This window comes from Electrona antarctica (genome assembly GCF_951216825.1).
Source record: "Electrona antarctica genome assembly, chromosome: 12".
Lineage (NCBI taxonomy): Eukaryota > Metazoa > Chordata > Actinopteri > Myctophiformes > Myctophidae > Electrona > Electrona antarctica.
In genome coordinates, this window is record NC_136793.1 from 11,379,758 (window position 1) to 11,407,066 (window position 27,309).

The 27,309-nt window shown below is 41.6% G+C and overlaps 3 protein-coding genes across 5 annotated transcripts; 2 read left to right on the forward strand and 1 right to left on the reverse strand.

Annotated features, from left to right (window-relative positions):
* Window positions 1–49: 49 nt before the first annotated feature.
* On the reverse strand, window positions 50–12,732 carry LOC306933241 (uncharacterized protein). Of its 2 annotated transcripts, none has more exons than XM_079515378.1 (17): window positions 12,475–12,732; window positions 9,213–10,672; window positions 8,781–8,975; window positions 7,991–8,086; window positions 7,681–7,870; window positions 7,157–7,428; window positions 6,415–6,555; window positions 6,173–6,287; window positions 5,972–6,037; window positions 5,551–5,688; window positions 4,542–4,655; window positions 4,352–4,425; window positions 3,552–3,656; window positions 2,598–2,713; window positions 2,109–2,247; window positions 1,766–1,883; window positions 50–474 (listed from the first exon to the last, which is right to left on the reverse strand). In XM_079515378.1, the coding sequence occupies exons 1-17, from the start codon at window positions 12,626–12,628 to the stop codon at window positions 383–385; spliced, it is 3,585 nt and encodes a 1,194-aa protein (XP_079371504.1). In that variant the 5' UTR covers window positions 12,629–12,732; the 3' UTR covers window positions 50–382. The 2 variants fall into 2 exon arrangements, with proteins under 2 accessions (XP_079371504.1, XP_079371505.1); XM_079515379.1 differs by having other exon boundaries at window positions 8,787–8,975; window positions 12,475–12,730.
* A 111-nt stretch (window positions 12,733–12,843) lies between these two features.
* On the forward strand, window positions 12,844–20,308 carry poli (polymerase (DNA directed) iota). Of its 2 annotated transcripts, none has more exons than XM_079515376.1 (10): window positions 12,844–13,046; window positions 13,951–14,064; window positions 14,834–14,998; window positions 15,514–15,633; window positions 15,914–16,150; window positions 16,435–16,613; window positions 16,708–16,799; window positions 17,769–17,902; window positions 18,296–18,492; window positions 18,852–20,308. In XM_079515376.1, the coding sequence occupies exons 1-10, from the start codon at window positions 12,950–12,952 to the stop codon at window positions 19,803–19,805; spliced, it is 2,289 nt and encodes a 762-aa protein (XP_079371502.1). In that variant the 5' UTR covers window positions 12,844–12,949; the 3' UTR covers window positions 19,806–20,308. The 2 variants fall into 2 exon arrangements, with proteins under 2 accessions (XP_079371502.1, XP_079371501.1); XM_079515375.1 differs by having other exon boundaries at window positions 15,487–15,633; window positions 18,852–20,305.
* Window positions 20,309–20,823: 515 nt separating this feature from the next.
* LOC306933829 (ras-related protein Rab-27B-like) lies at window positions 20,824–26,467 on the forward strand. The gene is made up of 6 exons (XM_079516162.1): window positions 20,824–20,878; window positions 22,010–22,176; window positions 22,921–23,006; window positions 23,176–23,279; window positions 23,771–23,894; window positions 26,081–26,467. Exons 2-6 carry the CDS (start codon window positions 22,024–22,026, stop codon window positions 26,265–26,267), a joined length of 654 nt encoding a protein of 217 aa, XP_079372288.1. The 5' UTR covers window positions 20,824–20,878; window positions 22,010–22,023; the 3' UTR covers window positions 26,268–26,467.
* The last annotated feature ends 842 nt before the right edge of the window (window positions 26,468–27,309 follow it).

The window sequence follows — 27,309 nt, forward strand, 5'->3', positions numbered from 1 at the left end:
GTTAAGTTAAGTCAAATCGCCATTGGTTGGTTGAAGAAGAGAACTGCCATTATGCTACACAAAAGGATTTTATTATGAGTCTTTACTTTGAAAATGTCCATAACCCCCTCCCCCAGGTGTGTAAATTGGACTGCAAACCAAAAACACAAGGGAAATTACAGAATCCAAAATAAATCAAGTGATTTCATACAAACGGAACAAAAAGCAAAGAAAAAGCAGGGAGGGGGAGGGGGAAAAAGAAAAACAGTCCATAAAAAAATTATAAACTAAATTAGAAAATAGAAAACAAGAAATTTGCATATTAGAGCCCATAGCATAGTTATGTGCAGGCACAGTGTGCCATTTTCATGTGTGGACAGGGTGGGAAAGATCTTTATTTGAATCAAAATCGTTTGCCTTTGCCATCTTCCTTGATCTTCCATAACATGAGTTCCATGCAAGCGGCAGCATCTTCTGCAGTGTCATGGCCACTACCTGAGAGAGAAAAATAACATTTAACACAATAACCAGATAAACACCCTATTTTTGTTTCCTGGGAGCCCCCAGGGATCTTACTATATGTGCCCTCTTTTTCCCCATACAGCAAATATCTTACAGAACAAGCTTATATTGTTCACCCCAGAATAGGGATGTTAGGGTTCATGCGATTAACCGTCTTTACACATTGTGGGGCGTAAATACAAATTGGGTTCTCGCTGCATAATATTTGCGTTAAGCCAGTACAGTTCATAAATATATATTATCAAACAAAACAAATTAACATAAAGGAAAATGCCCATTTGTGACAAGAAAACAAATTTTCCAGTGCAAGTCACAGACACAAATTTCATATTTGTAAGTGTAATTATTTTAACATCACATTTCCATCGACACCTTTATTGTTTGAGAATCATTTGAGACGGCTTGAAGAAATTCTTGCAACCATGAAAACGATGCGTTTTCAATCAATTCAATGCAGAAGTAATCAGTGTGTACAGGAATTAAGTCCCAAGCTACGATTTGTGAAATACCGTGAAAAGGACACATCTTTAAAAGGAAGATGGTTCAATCTGAACATATCTACTGCTAATCTGACCAATTCAAATACTATTTAAAATAAGTATTTTGGTATCTATTATTACTTAAGGGCTAGACTTTAGCAGCCTCATGTGTTAGGGTTACTGTATGCTTGATTGACACTTGGTTGTGTGCCGTGTCATCCACCAAAAACAGAGACCTACAAGCTCACGTGTCAGAGCGTGACACATTGTGGGTTTGTAGATCAGCAACTTTCTGTCCGAGACCGGCACGCAAGTATAAACCATCCTTTAGACTTGCAGCGGTCCCCAAACGGTTATGGCTGTGCACCCACTATTACCTCCTGACCTTGCTGACGCACCCCCCAACGCTAAGTCTCGTTGCATTTGGCCGAAAATTATACTTTTATATGATTATGGCAAATAATCACAGAATGTCACTGCACTGAGAGACATGTAGCTGCTGTAAACTCCCACACTATACCTATATCTATAGATCTCCTTACAACACTCGTTTACCGGATTTTGCCGTTTGTGCTAAATAACCATAACTGCCATTACCCTTTTCATGTCACCCTAGAGGGGGTGCATGGGGTGCATCGCGCACCACAAGGGGTGCACGCACCACGGTTTGGGAACCCCTGCTTTAGAGTGAACCAAGTGTTAGCCAAGAGAAAGACGTGGCGACCGAGAACTCCAATCATTGACGACTCCAGTGAGTATTTGGTGGCTGTTGTCCCGTGACCCACCGTCCTGGATGATCCTCCTAAGGTGATCTGCAACAAGGGTGTTCAGGGCCAACTTGTTAGGTGGACCCAGACGGTGAGGGAAGACCACCGAGATGTCCATAACCATGCCATGGATCAACTAAACAGACAAAACAAAACCAAAATAATTCAAGGACCCAGAGATCAATAATAACCGTGTATGGCAGTGTTTCTCAAACATTTTCAGAAATAGAGAAAATATATATAAAACACATTTACATGTTCTGAAATGTAAACGGTCTCACAAATAATATTGTGAGACCGTTGCAAGCAATCCTAGTGAACGCTTAAGCCTTCTACTGTTGTAGGCTGCTACTGAACTCACCTTCAGGGCACAGAGGTCAGATTCCAGACTGTAACCGATCAGAATGCTGTCTGCATGAATGAAACTCAGCAGGGTCTCCTGGACCTCACTTATAGAGGTCTTGATGGCATTCACGTCGTCCTCACTGATGCCTGAAAACCTACCCATTTGTGGTAAGGTAAATACAACTGGTAGGCTTTCAGTGTTCAAATATAAATATAAATATATAAATATAAAAGATCAAAAATAAAAAATAAATTCAAATCATTTTCCAGAACAGCATGGCTTCATGTGGCTCTCAGTCCGATCCAAGCCCCATTGACATCCATATATTATATACCGGTAAGTAAAGTTAAATATATATATTGTTTAAATCATAAAACGTGTATTAAAAAAAATAAAAATAAGGAGCTTGTAGATTTGCCTATAGGCTATTTGGCAAATGCTTGCCCCCAGAATAGGGATGCCAGCGTTCGTTATAGGTGAAAAGCAGAAATCTAACAACATTACCTGGTGTTGTAGTCGATCACTTCATTTTCAGGTCGGATGAAGGTGTCATAGATGACCTGCACGCCAGAGTTTACCACCGTCACCCTGGACAGCTCCAAACCTCCAGTAGTATGACACTGACAAGACAAAATGGACACAACAGCAGACAGTTGGAGGCCATCGCGTGCAGGGCGTGCAGGGCCTGGCTGGAAACAAGTTCTTGAGCTTAGCCCAGATACCCTGGGTAAATATAGATTTCATTTCATTTCATCGATATTGTCCTTTTCTTTTTGCTGAGGTTTGCGTGATCTGCGCAAAAGGACAGTTAATCCATTTTGGGCGGGAACCCCTTTTGGTGTTTTAAACATTGTTATAATTTAGCTATTGAAAAATAGCAGATCTACAAGCTCATAGCGCGCCACCGAGTGGCGCGCTACGAGCTTGTAGGTCTGCTATTTTTGAAAAATAGTGAAAATATTTATTTCAGAAAACTGGAGGATTTAGAAGGATTTTTTTTTAATTTTGAGGTCAGGCCTAAATGGGTCAAATGATAAGGGACAATATCGGTGGCACCCAACTGTACATCAAAATGGTTTGGAAACCATTCTAAAACAAGACAGTTTTTGTTCTCTTTTTTTTCCTCCACACTATTTTATTGATAATATAAATAGTATAGATAGATATAGATATAGATAGATATGTATAAAAGTATTCATTATGATAGGCCGCTGCCTACTGATGAAAATAAACTTAAACCTTCAGCATGACGTTCTACTACAGCGTAACAAATCGAAACCATTCAATGGAGAAGTTACATTACATAATTGACTACATTAAAAATGAGATGCACACTCCTGCCAGTGCACTGGACCAATACTGGCATTAACTGGAGTTGGTCCCCAAGTACTGCACACTGTGACTGCTCACTGGACAAAGTTCCTCGAGGCTGACAATAAAGCATATCAAATATATTACCATTTCACAGTTCAGAGAGTAGACCCCAGGACAGCCCTCACCGGAGGTTTCTCTGGGTCGTGTGGCCACAAACCCCTCCAAACTCACTCCATCATGGACATGCAGCTGGGGAAGACATGAGAGTCTGAGACACGGGGAAATGTTGCTACATTTTAAGGAGCAACTAAACAGTAAAATCTTGAATATATTGTTAAGATAAGTGTTACGTGGCTCTACATTCCAGTACTAATGATTGCTATATTATATATAATGTATATCCCTCCCCCTCTCAAGATCTCTATTAAAACAAAATACATTTTCAGGATACCAATTTTCTCTAATCAGGAGAGAGTACTCATACAGGATACAGGTGAAACCGGTGCAATTGGAAGTAATAAACGAGGAAAGTTGGAACATTGTCAGAATTGTGCTATAAAATTGAAGGTGATAAATGATCGTTTGTAAAAAGAAAAAAAAAATGGTATACCATCCTGAAAATGTATTTTAGACACCCGTTACTGAACAATCTCGTACAGTAATTATCGGAATACAGAGTTAAATCATTTAATTTGCAACTCAGTTACAATATTTTACTGTGTAGATATGTCAACTCATCATCTGTTTTTGAGTGGTGTAAACCACTCCTACAACTGGCTTTGTTAGTCTGTCTGTCTGTTCGCAAAAAATGAGCATGGTTGCTATGGTCACCCAGTTCACACGGGTGTGATTTCATTACGTCAGACATGACGTCAGACCACAGCTGATCAGGCTATATAAGACCTTACACCACTCAGTTCACACGGGTGTGATTTTTTATTTACCTTGAACACTTGGCAGCCAGGGGCCCCAATCACTGCCTGACAGCAGCCGTAGCGTGTTTCCACCCCACCTGGGACTAATGGACAGTTTGATAAGATGCTCAATTCATTACGTTTTTAATGTAATGTGTTGTATGAAGAAAAAAAAAGAAAGAAAGAAAAACCTCGAAGATATTACATTAAATTCACTCACCTCTCTTCTCAACTCCTTTTCCATTGTGGTAATTGCATTCTTCCTTGCGGATGTGTTTGCCTGTCTTGTTCACAGAATATGTGGCCCCACACCGACTGCAAATCTTCTTAAAGGCTGTTGTTGGAATTAAACATAAAGTCCTCATCACAAAACTATGGAACGTCCCTTATTGCATGCTTAGTATGGGTGAAGTGCGCCCTCCAGTGGTGTATTGAGAGCACGGCATCCTTTAACTAAACCTTTAGAACCCTTTTGACATTTTGAGATAATATAGCTGGATAAAGATACACAATGCTGTGTTCCAGCATTGATATTTCCTGTACAGTTAAAAGTGGTGTATTTATTGTTAATATAAGTGTTAAATAGCTCTACATTCTGATAGTATTCATTGGTGTATGGCGTTTGTTCAGTAACAGGGGTCACCCCATCTCTCCAGCTCTTTAGTCAAACAGAAAATACATTTTCAGGTTGGGAGAACAATTGCATTAGATCAGGAGATAGAACTTGTACTGAATACAGGTTGAACAAGTGAAATTGGAAGTGATGAAACAAAAAGGACAGACCAAATTTAAACTAGAACACAGATTAAGCTTTGTGAACATGTCTTTGATGTATTTCCATGTTTATTATACCATCTTTTTGTTCTTGCTTACTGTAAATCGCTCTGGATTAAGACCATCTGCTAAATGCCTAAATTGTAATCTCTCTCCCGATTACATAAAATTGGTATCCCAACCTGAAAATGTATTCACAGTTTACTGGAGAGATGGGGAGACCGGTTAATGAACAAACAGTATCTATAGCAATGATTACTATTGAAATAGAGCTTTAATAAAATCATATATTATAGCCTCCTTTAACTTCATGCTGGAAAACACCTCACCTGAAAAAGACCCACAATAAATGTCATTGCACTTCAGCTGCATTTACCCACCTATGACATTTCAAAGTGTCTGTGCAAAAGGATCTATTACGCTCAAGGTTAATTAGTTCATTAAAAAACGCTTACGATCTGTGGTTCCTCTCTTGTCAACAAAAAGGGCTGCCCAGCCAGGTTTCTCAGGGTGTTGGAAAGGATAGTTGTTCTCGATCAGCCTCTCCTCAGTCAAAACATGCTCCTTCAAACTCTCGTACAATGCAGCATCACCTGACACACACACACACACACACACACACACACACACACACACACACACACACACACACACACACACACACACACACACACACACACACACACACACACACACACACACACACACACACACACACACACACACACACACACACACACACACACACACACACACACACACACACACACACACACACACACACACACACACACACACACACACTTTGTTAATCACAAAAGTCCTGGTTTTATAAAAGGGGAACAAATTATATGCATTTAAAAATAATATGCTGACCGTTTAGTGCTTTTACATTGAGTGGAACTTTGCCTCTGGACATTTGAGTAATAGCTTCAGTTTCACCTGCACAAAAACGTTTACAATGTTAATCAAGTTAACTCATTGAACCAATGTCTTTTTTATTATAAGCATGTTAAAAATCACCAGAGCTGCATTTATTTCCTGTCAACAGATCCACTGATCCTTGATTAATCTCACCTTTAGCAGAAACAGTACTTTGGCTTTTCAATTTCTTCAGTGCATTCACTGCAACACTCAGATATTTCAGTTTGTTGGTGCTACGATTATATACACTCCTCTCCTCTGCAACCGCCTGCAGAAAATTATATGGCAATTTAAAACATTATTGTAGAGAATAATGTTTTTTCTTCTTTTCTTTCTTTTCTATTCATCAGTAAGACAGGATGTCATTTGAAGGGGATGCCAGTTCTTGCACAGACCTTTTCAAAAGCATCATTGACACTGGAAGAGGTTTTAAGGAGCTCCTCCGTGAATTTGTTAACGTAGCTCTGTCGCACATCATGTGGGACTTTCTCCTTGACCTCAGGAGGCTGCTTCATCTTACGTCTAGCGGCCATGGGCTTTTAAAGGACACAAGTCATTTTAGATTAGTTTACATTTCTTTAAATCTGCAAAGCATAACTTATTCGGGATTCAAAGGACCGCAGGTTCAAAATAGAAGATAAGGTAGACCAACTACAACCACCACAGTTCTATTGAATTAACATACTCTACCATATAATTGATTGGACAAAATTACTTTTTATTCACTTAAACAAATAATGGTTTGCAGCTTTAACCACTTTCAACCTAGCCTGCTTTCAACCAGGCATATTTTGTCATTGTAGGGGAAAATTGTTTGGAAAAAAAGCAAAAATACCTTGGCTATTTTATCTATTCATCATACAAAGAAGTATATAGGGCTGAATTGTTAGTCTTCATAATTGTTAATAGAGGGTATGCGCGTGAATACATCAAGTTATGCAGGAACGCAAAAAATAATAATAAATACTTTCTGGCCTTGACAGCACATACATCCAAACAGAAAAGTCCCATCTGATTGCATTAAACGGCATTAAACTCACTTTACCACTCACTTTGTGGTATGGGCATATCCTCTATTCTATTGGACCCTAATAGTAATTTAGGATGAAGTCAACCGCCCCTTTCAAAGTCACTCACCTTGGCGGGGGCATGGAGGGCAGCATGTGGAAGAGAGTGAGAGGCTGCGCTTGGGTGTCCTGACACAGGATTGGACATTGATGTATGCAGAGGAGTCAGAGTTGGGGTTCGGCGGTGTGTTTGCACAGGATTGAGCATAGCCTGACGGCACGCATGCATAGGAGTGATTGGTGTAAGGATAGGGGTAATGGAAACGCCTTCTGGAAGGATGAAACGAAGGTCGTTGCCCACTTGAATCACAGTAGTGCCCATGGGTAAGCAATTCATGTAGGCTGGGAGAAAATTAGGAAAATACACAAGTTAAAAGCAATGAGGAGTGATGAAACTCCACGCATTGTGCCGAAAAGTTGATGTTTTAACTTGTATGCGCTTCTAAAAACCACTAGAAATATGCGACGCGTCATAACAGAGCAAAAACAATGGTTCCCTTTGCCCAACACATTTCTAGCGACGCATCTCAGACCTGTGGGATCATCCCCTAACCTGATGTTCTTTTGCAACGTGTGTGGCGTGCGCTGACTTACTGGTTGTGTTTTGAGAGAGGGGAGGCTGTACAGCGGCTGGCTTCTGGTGAGAGGAGCTGCAGGCCTGTACTGCCTTCATAGAAGCAGACTGTGTGGGTGCACTCTGCTGTAGCTGTGGGGTCTTGGAGGTGGCAAAGATTGCGGTCCCTGATCCCGATGGTTCCTGCTGTAGAGGGACTAGCATCTGGGGCTGATATTATTCACAAATGGAGTAAAAAGCAAGCTTGTTGATTGGCTATTTTCGCTATATGGCAAAGTACTTCATTCATTTTAAGATCTAATTTTAGTAATGTAATACCTACCTACCTACCTCAATATGTTTGGTCAGGTGTGACAGCCCATGCTTCTCTGGCAGCACTTTGTTTTTTAGATTTAATTCTGGCATCTCTGTTTCGGTATCTGGCACCTGAACCGCATGGAAAATAAATGTTCTTATCATTAGTTCTACATAAGTCCAGACTGTTCTTCAGTTTACAATGGTGTGGCAGTTAAAGGTATATTCAGTGATTTCACTTAATTCAAATATCACTTATTCTTTTTGGATAATCCTCCCTACTATAAAGTGTGCTGACCATATAAGGAGTTCCTCCCTGTCCCCAGTGAGCCCCTGGGGTAAAAAAAAAAACCTAGTTTCAGTTTGGGCTTTGGGTGGCAAAGCTTTCATCCAATCAGGATGAGAGGGGCCTTCCTCCAATCATGATCGAGTGGGGCGGGCCTTGGTGTGTGTGCTGTTGGTCTGTTGTACTTCCCTCACTGTAGAGCGTGTGCATGTGCACATCTTGTTACCAGGGCGGACCGTTTTTTTTCTCCAAATCACCCAAATCACTGAATGCTCCTTTAAGACTAGAGCAGTGGGTTTCAAATTTTTGTGCTCAAGGCACAAGTCAGAATATATATATATATTTTGTTTTAATTATAATGACATGGCCAAAATAAGGTAGTTAAAGGTATGGAATTCACCTCTGTATTGGGAAATGAATGCGCACAAAGTAATGATGTAGTCAATTAAAATATACTTTTTGCAATAATAAATGTGTGGTTGTTACAAAATCCCTGGACTTGTCTGACAACACCACTGTTGTCAGACAGAATATTCCTACATGTACATTATTCTGCTTCCCCCTGTTGTCCTCCATGAAGATCCTGTAGCATTCTTCCATCGTGTCACTGTCTGACAAGTCCACATCAGAACTGTTGAACTCTGCCTCGTCCAAGTCAACTTCATTTTTGGAATCTGCTGCTTCTGATGACAGATGATTTGTCACAGAAAACTGCTGTTCCATCCCATTGGTCACCTGCGGGCCGTGCGGGGTGTGATTTGTAAAAATTAAAAAGGGGACATTTCAATATACACACACTGAATAGAAATAAGGATATCAGGATTCGTATGAACACACATGATCACAAAGAAATGTCAAACATATCAGTCTAAATTTCCTTATCTAATTCATTCTGATATCTCCACCGGCCACGGTAAAAATTAATGAGCAGAGGGGTGGACAATGACATCAGCTAATTGAAAGCCTGTTCACCTTTGCCTGAACAGAGGTTGATGGCACATGGAGAGCGTGATCAAGGGCTGTGGTCGATGTCGCTTCCTCAATGAAGTTTTCGGGTGAGGTGAACGCTGTTACTGCTCCCAACAACTGCTCTGACACATTCTGGCCACATGATGGCAATGATGTTACACTTTGCATGGGATCATTGGGATGCCCATTGTAGTTTGGGGTTGTCTGGGGTTGTTGTTGCTCAGCTTCCTGAGCTTGCAGGGGGAGTCGATGGCATGCAGTGTAGGAGTAAGTGACCAAATCTGTCGTAGGCAGTGAGGCTTCTATTGGAGTGTCATGTGGTGGCGATGGAGATGGATTCATTTCCTCATCGGTCTTCCTTATATCCTCCTTGATGAGCAGCTGCTGATGATGGTGGTCTTGGGAGGATTCTGATGTTTCAGGAAGACCCTGAATCTTGACATCCCAAGTGCTCTCCCCCACAAGCTCCATGTCTTGAGAGCACAAGTTGACATCCTCCTGGCTTTTACTCCTCAGGTCTTCCAGACATTTGGTTAAATCGTCAAACACTCCTGCATCACTTGGTTCACTCCTACACTGCTGGTGCACGGCACTATGAGAGAGGCATTCTGTGTTGTCTTCACAGTGTTTGTCATCAACCTCTTTTGCTTCACTCAGAACAGTTGGAGCAGGTTTGAATTTCTTGACCTCGATGACTGTATCCTGTGATTTGGTAGTGATACCGTCACAGCGTCTCTGAGCTCGACTCCTCTTTCTGGCGGGAGACGGGGGGATGTCAATAACGAGGTCGCCCTCCTCTTTATAGTCATCAACTTGTTCAGGAGGGGGTTCCACAGGAAGCTGGGTCTCAAATGTGGACACCTTATTTAAGTCATTTGATGAAATGTCCCTTTTCCTGACATATTGTGCAGCTTTCCCCTTCTGGTCCTTAACCAAAGGCCGCAAGCCAGCAGAAAAGTTGGACTCCTGTTTATAGTCATCAACTTGTTCAGGAGAGGGTTCCACAGGAAGCTGGGTCTCAAATGTGGACACCTTATTTAAGTCATTTGATGAAATGTCCCTTTTCCTGACATATTGTGCAGCTTTCCCCTTGTGGTCCTTAACCAAAGGCCGCAAGCCAGCAGAAAAGTTGGACAAGGGGTCATATTCCAAATCAGTTCTTGGTTTGGAGTTGTCCACAACATACTTGCTCGTACGGTGATGTGGTTTGGTGCGTGAGATTGAGGATGGTCTGGAACCGTCACCATTTACTGGTTTGCATATGGTTTCAGAAGTCGTCTTACTGTCCGAGACCGACTGCACTGACTGGTAATGAGACAGTCTCCTTTGCTCTACAGCGACTTCATTCCTGACCGTTTCTATCTGTCTGTTGAGCCGCTCCAGCTCTTCCATGCAGACGCCTGTCTCACTGGCGTTCACCAAGGCTCCACTGACAGCAGCTCCGTGGCAATGCTGCTGGACTCCTGTTTACAGACAAAAAGAAAGAAAAAATCTCAATATCACACAAGAGACTTAACCACTCAAGCCATATTTTATACTACATCGTTCATCTGTGTCACACAAAAGCAAGTTCACAGCTTGTAGATCTGCTATTTTTTACAGGAAAATTAGCTAACTTCACCTGGGTTAGGGTAGAAAGTGTTAATTCCATTCCCTTAATTCAAAACAATTAGATGAAAAGTGTAAGATAATTTTATCTCTTATGGTTTGAGAGTAGCTGAGAATGTTGACTTAAACTTTTTTGCCTGGCTTTTATTCTCTGTTAAGCCTAGAATTTGTTATCCCAGTTTCTATCTTTTAGTTCTTAACTGCAAGCTTTTTATTCAAACCTGTTCTTGTGTACTTTCAGTTACATAAAGAGAAAATAGACCAAAAATAACAGGGAGGCAGTGGCACCTTCAAATCTAATAGGCTATTTGCATGAATGTCACCTAGTGTACATAAAGATGCACAATTAATACTTAACAGTTAGCAAAGGATTAATTAGTCACTATAGTGATTTTAACCTGCGATGTGATGGAAAGAATTGTACATATTCCTCAATCTCATGGTCTTTGGTGAAGCTGATTTTCATGCGATGGTGTTAGCTCCTTTCGGAACCCTACGTTAAAGTTTCTGACATTTTGATGACTTTATGTAGGGTTCCTTCTCACCGGATTCAAGCGACATGGGATGCCATCTGATTTCCCCTGACTTAGCCCTGTGCTGCGGTGTGGGTGTCACGCTGACATATTCCAAACGAAGCATATGAACGCTATAGGAGACAACGAACCATCTGACCCCCCCCGCGAACGGCTCAGAAGCCGTTAAGTATTTTTAATGTTTGTACGACCGTTTTGGCAGCTCTGAAATTCTCTCTTGTTGACATCCCATTGTACCGCCTCTCGGCATCTCGGTTGGCTAGCAGCGCCTCCCTACGCGCCTCGTAGGCGCAGCTAGCCAACCGAGATGTCAACAAGGAGGGACCGAAGAGAGAATTTCAGAGCTGGCAAAACGGTCGTACAAACATTAAAAATACTTAACGGCTTCTGAGCCGTTCGCGGGGGGGGTCAGATGGTTCGTTGTCTCCTATAGCGTTCATATGCTTCGTTTGGAATATGTCAGCGTGACACCCACACCGCAGCACAGGGCTAAGTCAGGGGAAATCAGATGGCATCCCATGTCGCTTGAGGCCGGTGAGACCGGACCCTACGTGGTAGGTCCAAAGGAGCTCAACCCGGGGGGTCCGGAGACGGGCTAGCGATGGTGTGTGAGTACAGTCAACTCATCTCAAACTGGGCTCTATTGTCAGCATTAGGATAATTTAAGCCAAAGGACTACTTGGCCACTATATCTGCACATGTCCTGGCACTTCAATCAGATTCAGATTGTGTACTTTTATGTGAAACTTTGTGTGCTGCTGTTTTTACCTTGCAATTGCAAAATATATTTGCAAAAGAGAGATTCATGAGATTGTTCCTGGTAAAAATAAAGGTGAAAAAAAGAAAAGCACTATAGGCTATAAGGCAGAAATTATTTTGTTATTTAGGCTGTCCATGCTGCCTGCATCATGCAGTCTAGCCCGTCTCCGGACCCCCCGGGTTGAGCTCCTTTGGACCCCTACAGGGTCCAAAGGAGCTCAACCCGGGGGGTCCGGAGACGGGCTACATGCAGTCCAACAAATCTTGTATGTTGTGACCACCAGCGCTGACGTTTTTATTGATGGGGTTATCGTTTGCTTGATGATCCGAGTAGATAACCAAGAGCAGATACGAGGGATACTCACCTGCAAAGTGAATTACTGAAGGTTTATACATGGCACCAAACGCACCCCGCGCCTCTTTGCCATCATGTTGGTACAAACAATGGGGCCGCTCACAAAGACCAAGTCTTACAAACGGACAACGAATTGTTCCAAACAAACCCGACGAGGGCAACATCAGTGGAGAGATAATAATAACTTATATGACGTGATATAACATGGATCAAAACGGGGGCTCCGAATGGACGTGGCTGGGTTATGGCAGCACGCCAGTCAGTCCTACATCCGATTTATACTTTTTACGTTGCACTAACGCCTCCAGAACGGTAGGTGTCACTGATGTAAAGAAGAAGGAAATAAGAAAAAGAAATCTCACAGGCAGCCAAAACAACACTTGAGACAAGACAGTGAAGGAAGACACACTGGGAGGGACCGACCATAAAACTATCTCTGTGTCAAATCTGTCAGATTTTCTCATCATTAATACCTTCTGGTTGAAATGGAGAGCGGTGAGGAGGATATTGATGACGAGGATGGCACTGAATGGAAGAGCAGCTTCACTGAATTGCAGACCAACAACACTTCAGACGCCTGTGGTAAACAAACATGCATTGCAGCCTATTTGGTTCCATTTGTACACTGTCAGCTGACCTAATAGTCAGGGGATATTAATACAATCTGGGAATACATTTACATACAAGAATTTTCACCAATGTGTTGGTAATGGTGTCTGTCTACTAACATACCCCACATTGGTTTCTATTCAACCACTCTAGGGGAATTGTTGACAGCTGCTGAAAGTTGGGGTACCATCAACAACCAATATATGGCAAAATGTTCTAAATTTCATTATACTTTAAGGAGCATGTGACGTGTCATTGAAACTAGGGGGTTTTCATGATTCTGAACCCATTCCAAGTATTGGTTTTGCACGAAAATCCGGCCATATTGGTTGTTGATGGTACCCCAACTTTCAGCAGCTGTCAAAAATTCCCCTAAGGTGGTTGAATAGAAACCATTGAAACCAATGTGTGATATGTTAGTAGACACCTTTACAAACACATTGGTGAAGAAAATTATTGGAAAGAAAGTTATTCCCAGATTTGACATTATTCTGATAATATTCCCTGACTATAAGTAACTATCAATGTTCAATCAAATGGACCCATAATCTGTACCGTTAGTTCCCATTCCTATCAATTCATTCATTCCTAACTATCAATTATTTTGATGGGGGAACCTGGGTTCCCCCATCAAGGTCTGGGGGTCCAGAGGACCACACTTTGTACAGTATGTAAATGAGACAGTTTTAATGGTAAATGTCAGTCGGCAGCCTAAGATTTAGACTCTCATAGATGTATTGTATCGATTCTGACATTTTCTAAATGTCACAATCGATAAAATACATACATATGTCTAAATCTTAGGCTACAAACAGAGCACTTGGAGTTTCAGGTACCGGTAGTTATACTACATGTTAATACATCTGCTCTCTTTCAGGGGCCAACCGCTTCAGTAAGACACCACACAGAGTCATTGTGCACTTTGATTTGGACTGCTTCTATGCACAAGTTGAAATGATCAGGAACCCTGCACTGAGGAATGTGCCTTTAGGTAAAACTAATATCCATCTATTGCCTTCACAACTCTATACCAAATACGATTTGGTATAAACGGCAAATATGCCTCTGCCAAATAGGTTAAAGGTGCTGTAGGGATATTCTTTGGTTTATAACAGTTTTCTTTAACTCTTTTAGTAAATAGAAAATTTTCAGGTGGGTCAACCATTTACCACCCATTCTGCACGTTTTTTTATTATGTGTATTACGGTAGTTCTCTCTCCTGATTGGATTAAATCGGTTTGCCAGCATAACAGTAACGGTTACTGACCAAACACTTAAAAAATAGAAACGTTTACTATGGGACTACAGCACTATTTAGCATTATTTAAATAAACCTACGCACAGTATAATTAATTCTAAAGCTTACACCAGTGGTTCTCAATGATGTTTTAGAATTTATTTCAAGGACCCCCATTTTATCTCCATTTGATAATATGTTTTCTGTCTGGGTCCTCAAACTAAGATTTGTATTGTTGGGCAAGGCCAGTTTATTTGTATGTCACATTTCAACATAAGGCAAATCAAAGGCTATCGTGTTACACATGATTTGGTCTCATTATGGTCTGTCATTTAATTTGGATTTGGCTCAGACTTCACTTTACTGGGAGTCCCTGGACCTCTCATTGAGAACCACTGGCCTATACCCTCAGTGTTAATTGAGGCTGTACAAATAGTCCATTTGGTTACATTTGTACATACATACCGATTTACAAATGGATAAATGAACACCCAAGGATTTTTTTGTTGTGTATCTCATGCAGGGATTCAACAGAAGAACATCATAGTCACATGTAACTACATGGCCAGGGACCATGGTGTCACCAAGCTGATGTATGTGACGGATGCCAAGGAGAAATGTCCTCAGCTGGTGATGGTAAAAGGAGAGGACCTGACACATTACCGGGACATGTCTTACAAAGTTACAGGTGGCCATCAACAGAAAGTATGGTTTTAATTAGTTCATAGGAGGTTCTATTACATTTGTCGTGTCGTGTCGTGTCGTGTCGTGTCGTGTCATGTCATGTCATGTCATGTCATGTCATGTCGTGTTCTCTTTTCTATTAAGTTTTATTTTATTTTATTACTATTGTAAACTACCAAGCCATTGATGAATGGGTGCCATAGTTAACTCATCAGTTTAATTAAAATGTAAAGAAATATAAAAAACAATTGGGGGAGTTAACCACTTTCAACTTAGCATCCCTATTTTCAATATTACAGTATTTTCTTAAATTATATTTAAGTAATCCATAGAATACTTAAATAATTGCTAGTTGGCACTTGGCAGCCCTAAATGTTATCTAATCTATCACAGGGCAGGCTGAAAGGTACTCCTGTTGTAAATTCAACCTCTGTTGAGTTGACATGGCTGAACCCACCACTCACCGACCGCACCGTCTTGTCCTTCATCCAAAACTGCTGATGTCCTACTGTCCGCTAGTAGAGAGACTGGGCTTTGATGAGAACTTCATTGACGTCACAGAGATGATAGACAACAGGCTGACGGGGACATCAGAGTCTAGCGGCTATTCTTTCAAAGGCCACGTCTACAACCATGCCGGTAGGTTATGTACTGTACATACTGTAGATGTCATGTACAGTGTAGTTTGATGCTCAAGGCTCACTGAAACCAGGAAACGAGTTGTGAAACAAGCTAAGGAGGCTAAAAATTATCACCAAATATTTGCATTCTTTCAGTTTCCCACTGCATGGAATTTCAACCTTTTTAGATTTGTGTCTCCTATAGTTTGAAGAACCAGAATGTAAAACATCAGCTCATGTAAGATAAAGTCAAAGGTAAAACATTTTGGATAGCTTCTTGTTGTGTCTCCACTTCTCAGGCGAGGATGTGAAGGCCAACGATGACCCACGATTGGCTTTAGGTTCTCACATTGCAGCCGAGCTGAGAGCAGCTATCCACAGCAAACTGGGGCTGACGGGCTGCGCTGGCATTGCCACTAATAAGCTTCTGGCCAAACTGGTGTCGGGCACCTTCAAACCCAATGAGCAAACCACCCTGCTGCCAGAGAACCTCAAAGACATCATGAGCTGTCTGAGTGGTCTTCGCAAAGTGCCAGGTATAGAACCTCAGCTTTTGCATGAAATCCACACTCAGAAAGTGCTATATACAATATATTATCTCATCATTTAAAGAGGGAATTCCGCAGAATGGGCCTTTTGACTCAAAGGCTTTCAGGAAGAAACCAAATACACAGGGAAGACATATTTCAATATTCTAACCACACCTAGGGGTCTATTAGAGTAACTAATGTTAACTCCATAGACCCATACAAAACGATAGAAAAAGTACAAACATCACGGTACCTCCATTGTAAAGTGCTATTCAATATTATCTTCTCAGGGGTGGGACACCAGACCAGTAAAAGACTTCAGGCTCTGGGATTGGTCAGTGTACAAGACCTTCAGGTCTGCCCTATGACTGACTTGGTAAGGGAATTTGGGGCCCCCAGTGCTCAACGCTTGCAGAACTTAGCCCTGGGGGTTGATGATTCTCCTGTCACCCCGACTGGCCCCCCACAGGTAGGACAGGTCATTATGCACTCAGTTGATTAGTAGAGCAATATTTTTGTTTTGCACGATCGTTTATATCAGCTTTTTTTTATTTTTGTTTCAGTCTATCAGTGATGAAGACTCCTTCAAGAAAATGTTCTTGATTAAAGAGGTTTCGCAAAAGATTCGAGACCTACTAAGCAGCCTGGTGGAGAGGTGGGTCAGGTTTACAACATGTATACTTAAAGGACCACTTCACCACTTTTCAACATCTCTTCATATAATTGGTCCTCACTAATGTTCATGATAAAACACCACCATTTTTTCCTACTCAGTCTGTGTCTCATAGGAGGGCTTTGGGCAGTTCGGACACCCGTCCACCAGTGACATCATCATTAGGCAGATTTGTTTTTAAATATATTTAGATTTTTATTATCGTGAGAACGATGGCTTCAATTTTTGCATTGCAACTTTTCAGGAAAAGAAAGCCTGCCGTTTCTATTAGCTTGGATTCACCATCGATGATGTCACTGGTGGACGGGTTTCTGAACTGCCCACAGCCTTCCTATGAGACACAGATTGAGTAGGAAACAATTGTGGTATTTTATCATGAACATTAGTGAGGACCAATTATAGGAAGAGAAGTTGAAAAGTGGTGAAGTGGTCCTTTAATGCGTTAACTTACTAATGTAAACTTAAAACCAGTGTTGGTTTTAAGCACTACTTTGGGGGGGACCAATCAGAAGCCCACTATTCAAAGTGAGACTTTTTTTGCTGTGACGTTGGAATCAGTTTGTAACCTAACCCCCCATGGAAATAAACCTTCCACACTGAAGTTCCAGACTATTATCTACGCAGTGACATTAGTCAGGCCATGCCCATGCCTAGCCATTTGAGTGGTTGAATGGAATTAGCAGAATTACCACCCAAGGAAATGACGTTGATAGTACACTTTGTAAATCTATTTACATTCTCCGTGAAAGAAACGGGTGTTGTGATTGGTCGAAAAATAACGTATCCGGCCCTACACTTCCGGCATTAATTGCCATAATGACTAAATTGGATGGAGAAAAAGAAATGTAGTTAACTAAGTTACAGTACTAGCTACACTAAAAGCTCTAATAAGTATCTGATTTTAGATTCTGTCCCTGAATCTAACATTCTTCTATATTTGTTTGGCACAAGGATGCACAAAGATGGCAGGCAGCCTCAAACCTTCCGCCTCACCATCCGTAGATACTCTGCAACCAACAAGTGGTTCAGTCGGGAGAGTCGCCAGTGTCCCATCCCTAACCACGTAGGACAGAAGATCACCTCAGGTAGGCAAGAAAATGTACACAGGCTGTCTTTCAGGCACCTGTGAGCGTTCGGTTGCCTTATACTGTGTATAGCCTTTTCATTGTTCACAAGCGAAGGGATGCACTAACTGTTCAGAATGCAAACTTGGATCGCATCTATTTATTTCCGACATTGTGTTCAGCGACATTAGAATCACAATGCATGAGCCATAGCATATTATGTTCATTTTTAATCAAACTGAATCTGTTTTTAAACCGAATTACCTGATAATCATACAGTATGTTCGTTCTGAACTGCTACAGTACATGCATTTGCTTATGTATTTTAAGAGCAGGCATTTCTTGTTTGCCCTGACATAACTCGATAATGTTGTCATGAACTCAGAATATACATTGTGTAATTTTCTGCATTAGGTGCACTAGCCCAGCTGGTTACCATTGCCATGAAGCTCTTCCACAAGATGGTGGCCGTCGGCACAGCCTTCCACCTCACACTCGTCAATGTGTGCTTCTCAAATCTGCAGTCCAGAGGGGCCAGAGTCGACGGCACGGCCTCCATAATCTCTTTCTTCACATCTCCTGGAAAAACACACAGTTCTTTGCAGAATCAGGTAATACTTCTTAGCTTTTTAAGTTTGAATGCTTGCATATATTGGATATAAGAGTACAGTACTTGCTGTGAGTTTTGTTGCGACCCTGGAACGTTGTCGTTGGTTATTCTGATGCTGTGTGAGCTTGCATTTAACTATTTTTGTGAGTGTGACACCATTGTATAAAATATGTCTTACGCAGTTAATTACACTAAGCGTTTTAGTCAATTATTATTTTATTTTAAAACTAGAATTTATGTCAAATCATTGATCTTAAAAAAAAGTGCTTCTCGATTAATCAAATTCATAGAATAATAAGAAAATAATCTGTTGCAGCCCTAGTTGCGAGTGTGACTCCAGTTGCCTTAACTCTCCAACAGAGTGACTTGTCTCCGAGTGGGAACAGCCACTTGGTGTATCGTGGGTTTGGATGTGACCTGGAGGAGCAGAGCAGCTCAGGGAATATGTCCGCTCAATATGCTTTACAGTCGACGGCACTCGCAGAAAGCTCTCCCAGTGCTAACAGAAAGCCTCAAGGGTTGTCACCGAACCAGGGCGATCTTGTCCCTCTGTGTCAGCAGGAAGTAACACAAAGCACCATGGACGCGATGAAAAGGAATAGCACTCAGGAGTTTCAGTGCAGATTACCCCCGGACATTGATCTAGAAGTGTTCAGGCTTCTTCCTGAGGATATTCGGAAGGAACTGTTGTCCCCTGCTTACACAAACTCCCCCCGTGACTTCCCCATATCTACCGGCGACCAACCAACCGCCACCGGAGAAATGTTGGCTACTACTCGGCAGCACCTACCTAAAAAGAACCCACCTCAGCCATGTCCCACTGAGTACCGCCCAGTTCCTCGGGAACATGCTGAGTCGCATCATTTTCAAGATGGAAAAGAAGCCACGATGGGCTTCGTTTCATGTGACAAACCGACCAGTGCAAGGCACCAGCTGCCTCCAGGCCCGAGCACCTTACCAACGGGAGCTGTCACAGAGAGCAGGACTTCAATGGAATCCCAGTCGTCCGACTGTGGATTCCCAGTAGATGTGGACCCTACGGTGTTACCAACGGGAGCTGTCACAGAGAGCAGGACTTCAATGGAATCCCAGTCGTCTGACTGTGGATTCCCAGTAGATGTGGACCCTACGGTGTTCGCTGAGCTTCCACCCAATGTTCAGAGGGAGTTGATGTCTGAGTGGAAGCAGAGGAGACCAACGCTGAAGACCCCCTCTTCCAAGAAACGGGGGAGGAATTGTTTGAGCAAAGACAGAAAGGCTGCACACAAAGGCAGTCAGGCTAATAGCTTGCTCAATTATTTCAAACCCAATTAGAATTTTGGGTTGTTCTGGCTGCTAAATTACTTAAAAATCCATTTCAATTTCGACTGAGGTTGTTCTGGCTGCTAAATTACTTCAAATCCAATTAGAGATTTGGTAGTTCTGGCTGCTAAATTACTTCAAATCCAATTAGAGATTTGGTTGTTCTGGCTGCTAAATTACTTCAAATCCAATTAGATTGTTTTGGCTGTTCTGGCGGCTAAATTATTTTCTAACCCAGTTAGTTTTTCTTGCTGCTAAATTATGTCAAACCCAATTTAGAGTTCTAGCTGCTAAATAACGTCAACCACAATTACAGTTTCCGGTTGTTCTGGCTGCTAAATAACTTCAGAACCAATTTGTTCAGTTGTTTTTCTTCCAGAGTTGTTTATCTGCCCGAGTATCTTATTATTATTTTTTTGCCAATGGCAAAATTGCAATTAAACTTGATTATTTTCTGAAACGGTTGAAGGTTTGCTTTAGATGTGCTTGATTTTGCTCAAGCACATCTTGCCAATGTTGCTACAGTAAATTATTTGATTAGTTAATTCTTTGATTCTTTGATCCCTTGATAACCTGAATTAGCCTCTTATCCAATTTGCACCAGATAATCTGATTATAATATACTACAAATTACACTGAGATGAAAATCTGCAAGTATTATGCTCCCCTCACTTTAAAATTATTCTATAAAGCTGTATTTTTATTTATTTATTTGAGCTGGGATTTCAGCATCAGGATTTCTCTCTGAGCCTCTCTAGAACATGGGACAACTGCAGAGTTGGCCCAGTTGGATGATTTCCAATTAAATCCACATAGAAGCACACGTTAATTGTCCACAGGGCCATGATCCCAGTTTTCAGAGAGCTCCTTTCCACATGAGAAATACCAGAAAAACAAGGTCTGAGAACACAAGCGCCTGCTTGGTCCTTTTTAGTCTTAAACTCCTCCCTGGATCACATGTGAGAAGGAGAAAGGTTCAGGCAATAGTATGTCAAAAAAAATACCCACTATTTTACCAACCACGGATAGAGTGAGCTCTCTGAATGGAAGTTGGCATTTGGTCTTGCTATATTTGGTAAGAGTCTGTTTTTGTTATTTATTTTTTTACTCCACTGAAGGTATCTGTCACTGTCAGTATTCATGATTTTATTTCTATATTACCAGTATGTGTGTTTTACTAACATTTTCAACTTTCAGCAATTTCATTTTCACACGCTGTTGATGTAGTTTTGGTATGTGGATTCACATTTTGATGGAGGTGGGGATATAGTCTGCTGCAGCTGAGGCCCTATCACATGGATGTGATTTGCTCCTTGGAGTAGGAAAACATACAATCAACATATATTATAGTTCTACTGTAAACAAATATATGTATATATTGTATAAAGGTATTTAACTTGAGGAAAACGGAGAAAGTTTCCTATCCAACACACACGTTAGTTACAGGTCTTTTGTCATGGTGTATGTGTCAAGTTACATCTCCCATGGCTGCTTCTGCTGAATGTATAGAACCCAATACCTTTTAATCATGCGCTTGGGACGTGAATCTAGATTTGATGGAGGCATCCCATTTCCCTTCACTGCTGTGGTAATGGAATTTGAGTCTCATGACTCTAGACAATCCCACGAATATGACAAAACAGCCATAAATTTAAGATTTCATTCATAATAAACAAACGTATTTGTCGAAACCCCTCTTTGCCCAAGAGGCAAGTAGGAAAATAAAAGACGAAAAAACATTTCTTTGGCACCAAAAATGATTTGCCATGCCTTGTTGTTAGGGTGTACGTCTCCCCAGTTGTACAAAACTGCAGAAGTGCAATGATCTTCAGTCGTGTCATGCAGAGTTGAGCTGTCTGCAGACGGCCCGGATAGTCAATAAAAGGAGGTCTGTCTGCCAACAGCCAGTGTTTTTGCTCGTGTAGTTGGAGGGAGCCGCAGAAAGGCATTTGACCGCTCATGTGGAAACCAGCTCCAGTCATGTGCTAGTCTCTGTGATCAGCTTCTAATGATTGGGGAGTTATGAAGGCCCACTAAGCCTCTATGTTGCCCATGACCCGCTTGACTGAGAATTTCAACTATGTGCTTCGTGAAAGGTTGTTTTTTATCCTTCAGTGCTTTCAATGGTATATACAGTATATGTATACTCTCTTAGAGGTATAGGTTAAGAGGGTATTTGTGCCGTGACTTAATTGTGCTCCACAGGGCAAGCTGAGCACTGCGCTGCACAATGGCCGAAGGGGACTATGACTATCTGATAAAGCTCCTGGCATTGGGGGATTCCGGGGTGGGAAAGACCACCTTTCTCTTCAGGTACACAGACAACAAGTTCAGCCGCAAGTTCACCACCACGGTGGGGATCGACTTCAGGGAAAAGAGAGTGGTGAGTGAGTGTGTGAGATCGACATTCGGCACCCTCCCTTGACATCTGAACTCCCCTGTTTAGAAGCACTTATGCAGGGCCCCAGGGCAGGGATTCCCAAATGTTACCATGCCAAGGACCCCTAAATAACCAAAGCCTCTGGCCTTTTGTGAAATGGTAATTCAAAAAATAAATATATGAATACAGTAAATAAATAAATAGCAAGATCACAACTTCACAAGCTTGTTAGTTCATTAGGTTTTTTTGTTTTGTTTTTACTTGTACAAATTTTGAAAACTTTACAATAATGACATGCCTAAAATAGGGACACCAGGTTGAAAGTGCTTAAACAATTTGAATTTGAAGAACTTTTTCTCTCTCTTTTCTTTTCCTCTCCTGGGGGGCCCTATTGTGAAACTGTGTGCCCTAGTGGGGCTACGCAATGGTACGATTCATACTGTGCTCCAAGGAAAAATCACACTTGTGAAGTGAAGTGAGGGGCGCTCTTATCGTCATACATCATCACATTCCGGCCAATCACTTTTGGCGTCCTCACTTTTTAAGCCATGGGGCACACACACACACACACACACACACACACACACACACACACAAAGCTGGGCATAGGAGGGGCTACCTCCCCTCAAAAACATTGTTTCACCTTTGGACCTGAATATCCTGCCTTCAGGAGCTTTTTGTGTCTGTATGTCTAATTCACCGGTCATTCATATGTGTTGGAAACTGTTTGGTGCTTTGTATCCTCAGAACTACACGGGTACAGGTGCTGATGGCATCACAGAGAAGAATTTCAAAATCCACCTTCAGCTGTGGGACACGGCAGGACAAGAGAGGTATTAACATCTCTACACATACTGCACTATAGGCAACATGGTGTAACCTCACAATGACGTATGCATATTACATACAAGTAGACTTTATTAAATCAAGTTATTAGGCCTGGCGGCATGGGGTTCATTTTGTAGTGTATAATTATTAACGTTGTGTATATGTCCAATTCAGATTCCGAAGTCTCACCACAGCTTTCTTCAGAGACGCCATGGGATTTCTGTTGATGTTTGACTTGACCAATCAGCAAAGCTTCCTAAACGTCAGGAACTGGATGAGTAAGTATCAGCCGTACGTCAGCTCGGCAAGGCCACGCTGCAGCCAAATACTCTAGCCTCAATGACTCTCACTTAAGGAACGATAGTTAACCACTTAAGCAATATATACTTTGTTGTATGAACAATGGTAAAAAAAGAAAAGAAAAACCTGATCTACAAGCTTACAATGTGATGCAATGCGACTTGTTTTAAGATTATAGATCTATAAACATTTTAAATAAAAACTTCGGCTATATTGACATGCCCAAAATATTATGTTGAAAGTGGTTAAATGTAAAATATAATCTCTCCTGTTGTGTGGCACCAACACATCAGGCTACCTGAGAAGTGAATGTACTTGAGCTTTCACCATGGCTCGTTGGTTGATATTTGGAGGCCTGCCTGATACACATTCACATATGTTACGTACTGTTAAACATTCACTTACTTAACCACTTTCAACAAGCTTGTAGAAGGCTTAAGTGGTTAATATAAGCTAATTGCCTGTTCAGGTCAACTGCAGGCCAATGCGTACTGTGACAGTCCAGATATAGTCCTGGTGGGCACCAAGGCAGACCTCCGAGACCTGAGGGATGTTCATGCGAAACAAGCCAAAGACATGGCAGACCGATATGGGTAAGTGAGCCACATATCTACTCTAAGTTACTTCTTGTTTATATTCAGGGGGAGAAATATTTGCCGTCAGCTGAGCTGTTCAACAACAAATTCACTTCATCGTGCGACAGTGTCACTCACCGAAACATTTGCATGTTCAAATGTTCAGTGAGCGTCCAGGGACTATATACACAAACGCAAGCACAGCCACCAGACGGAAAACCCATTGGACTTAACCAGATTATAAGAAAACAAAAAGAAAGCTACATGGCATACTGGAAAGAGACCACCAAAAACCGAAGCAAAATGGAAGGCTGTCTAATCACTAAAAAGAGAATATACATTGGCTGAATACCTGAACACGGTAAACGACCCAAAACTTAGGAAAGCATTGACTAGGTACAGACTCAGTGAACACAGCCGCCACAGACAGACCCCGCTCCCAAGGGAAGACAGACTATGCACCCACTGCACACAAAAAAGAAACAGAGCTACACTTTCTAACTACCGGCCCACTATACCAAGACATCAGAGACACATACTTCCCACAGATTACACACACCCAACGATGAGAGCGCAAAATCTGTCTTGGAAGAGCCACCCATCGACTAATCTAATATACGGCAACCTTCCCCGTGTTTCTTCACTAGTCCGATCCAGAAGAACACAGTTTGCCGGCCACTGCTACAGAGCTGACAATGAGGTTATATCTTCCCTTCTTCTCTGGAGTCCTGCCTCAAAGCAGACCAGAGGTAGAAAACTGTTGTTCCCTGATGTCATCGCTAGGGACACGGGCATCAGTAAGCAGGAACTGGGGATGGCAATGAAGGACCGGGAAGTCTGGCGTGATATTGTGAAATCCACGATCTCGACCGCGGTCGAAAAATGATGATGATGATCTGTACCAAGTAGACCGCTGGACCTTGCAGAGCTGCTACCTTTAAACAGATCTTAAATCTGAGTTTTCTGCATACTATTTAAATAGTCCTGAGAAAGATCCTGCCATATGTCCCAAAGTGACTGCAAAAAAGTGCTGCTATTTGTTTAAAAAAAAAAAGAAGCATTATACCCTGTTATAACATGTACATAACGATGCAATGTGACATAGCTCTTTTTACAAAATGCTGTACCCCTTCCAACTGCATATACTTTCCCCATTTTCAACTGTTTTTATTGTATTGTGACACTTGCTTTGGCAATGTAAACGTTTATTTTATCATGCCAATAAAGCTCATTTGAATTGAATTGAATTGAATTGAGTGACACCGTGGAATATGAAAAAGTAGGTATGAAGGTACGTAGATGACAGAAACAGGTTGGCTTTTGTCCTACTTTTCTTCCACCACTAGTTCACCAGAAAATGGGTGAGTCATCATCACCCCACTCTCCTAATAGACTTGGGGTGGATTTAAAGCTACAATAAGCTTTTTGTTATTTTGACCTATCTGTATGGTAGTGTCTGTTAATACAGATGCAGTGTAACTGACACAACTGCGCTGTGGTGGTTGGGCTCTGTCGAGTAGGACTATTACTGGTTGACAGTGGTTGACAAGAGACTCAAATCGAAGTAACTGGCCTGGAAATAATAACTGGAACTGGCCTTCCCGAGCGATGAGATAACTGGCCCATCTACAAGCGCACAGTGCGTCACATTGTTGACCTGATATTTTTACACAACACTGTCGAACGACTATGTCTAAACTATGGCTTTGGTGGATAATATGCTTCATTATAAGGTCTGCATTCCTAGTTAACGGTGGTGTGATATTTCCTTGTTAAAATGTTTATTAACATATGCGTGTGTTATATAGCCTACAACACTATATTCAGAGAGCAAGCATTGCTATGGAGAGTTTGTTCAATAACGGGTGTATCCCAGTCTCCCCCAGCTCTTTAACAGAAAATACATTTTCAGGTTGGGATACCAATTGTATCCAATTAGCAGAGAGACCTCATACAGGATACAGGGCAAACAAAGTGGAAATTGGAAGTGATTAAAAAGACACTGTAAAATAGAAGATGATAGAGGATCTTTGTGGGGCTAAAATTGGTATGCTAGCCTGAAAATGTATTTTCTTTAGTTGCTGAGTAAACACTCAAAACACAACACACTTATCGAAGTATATAGAGTTTTTCATTTTTTTGTTATTTTATTTCTTTTACGAAAAGAAATGCCAAAACACGTTCCTTTTGTATTGCGTCTTCAGGATCCCCTACTTTGAGACGAGCTCTGCCACAGGCGTGGAAGTGGAGAAGGCAGTGACCACCCTGCTGGAGCTGGTGATGAAGAGGATGGAGCAGACGTTGGAGAGAGGGCCCGGCTCCGAGGCCAACGGCAGCATGGGCGCCAGCAGCAAGGTGGAGGAGGCTCCCGTCCGGAGGAAATGTTGCTGACATGTGTGAATCATCCCATTTAGACCCAGAGGCCCATTTCTAAGAAACACCTTCTTGGAAAAAACTTATATTTTTTATTCAAATTTAAAAAAAAAATTAAATCATGTTGCTATTATATATTGTTGTTGTCGGATGGAAACCTTATATATCCAAAATGGTTTTTGTATTAAAAAGTTTTAAAAATAGATTTAGAGTTTGAAAAGATCTGATATTGTCATTAATTTTGCTCTTGTGTAATGAAGTAGAGCTTTCATTTACAAACAAAAACATAGAAATTTGAAACTTAGAGATACAAGGTTACTGCCCGACAGTGGTGATATGTATAGTAACAACTAAAATGACAGATTCTTTCCTGGATTGAAAGGTACAGTTGGGTGCCACCGATATTGTCCCTTATTATTTGACCCATTTAGGCCTGACCTCAAAATTTAAAAAAATCCTAAATCCTCCAGTTTTCTGAAATAAATATTTTCACGATTTTTCAAAAATAGCAGACCTACAAGCTCGTAGCGCGCCACTCGGTGGCGCGCTATGAGCTTGTAGATCTGCTATTTTTCAATAGCTAAATTATAACAATGTTTAAAACACCAAAAGGGGTTCCCGCCCAAAATGGGTTAACTGTCCTTTTGCGCAGATCACGCAACCCTCAGCAAAAAGAAAAGGACAATATCGATGGCCTCCAACTGTATAACAAGCTATAGGCTTTCCAGGTCTAAATGGGTTAATGCTGGAACCAGCGATCCCATTCCATTCTGTCACGTTTCACTCAGGCCTTACACCTTATGTTGAGATTCTGTTGTTCGAGACCGTGTGCGTGTGTGGGGCTCCATCAGGGTGAGACGTGCATTGTGGGCCACGTGCCTTCATTTTTGTCCCAACTAGGAAAGGAAAGCTAAATGAACTGCAGAAGTATAGTTTAGGAATATCCAGATGCTTATGCTGACGCTACTTTTGTATTGTATTTGCTGCAATGTAGTTCTAGTTATTCACACACGCTGTGTTGTGTCCTTTGACCAACATATTCATATAATGTCTGGAAAGA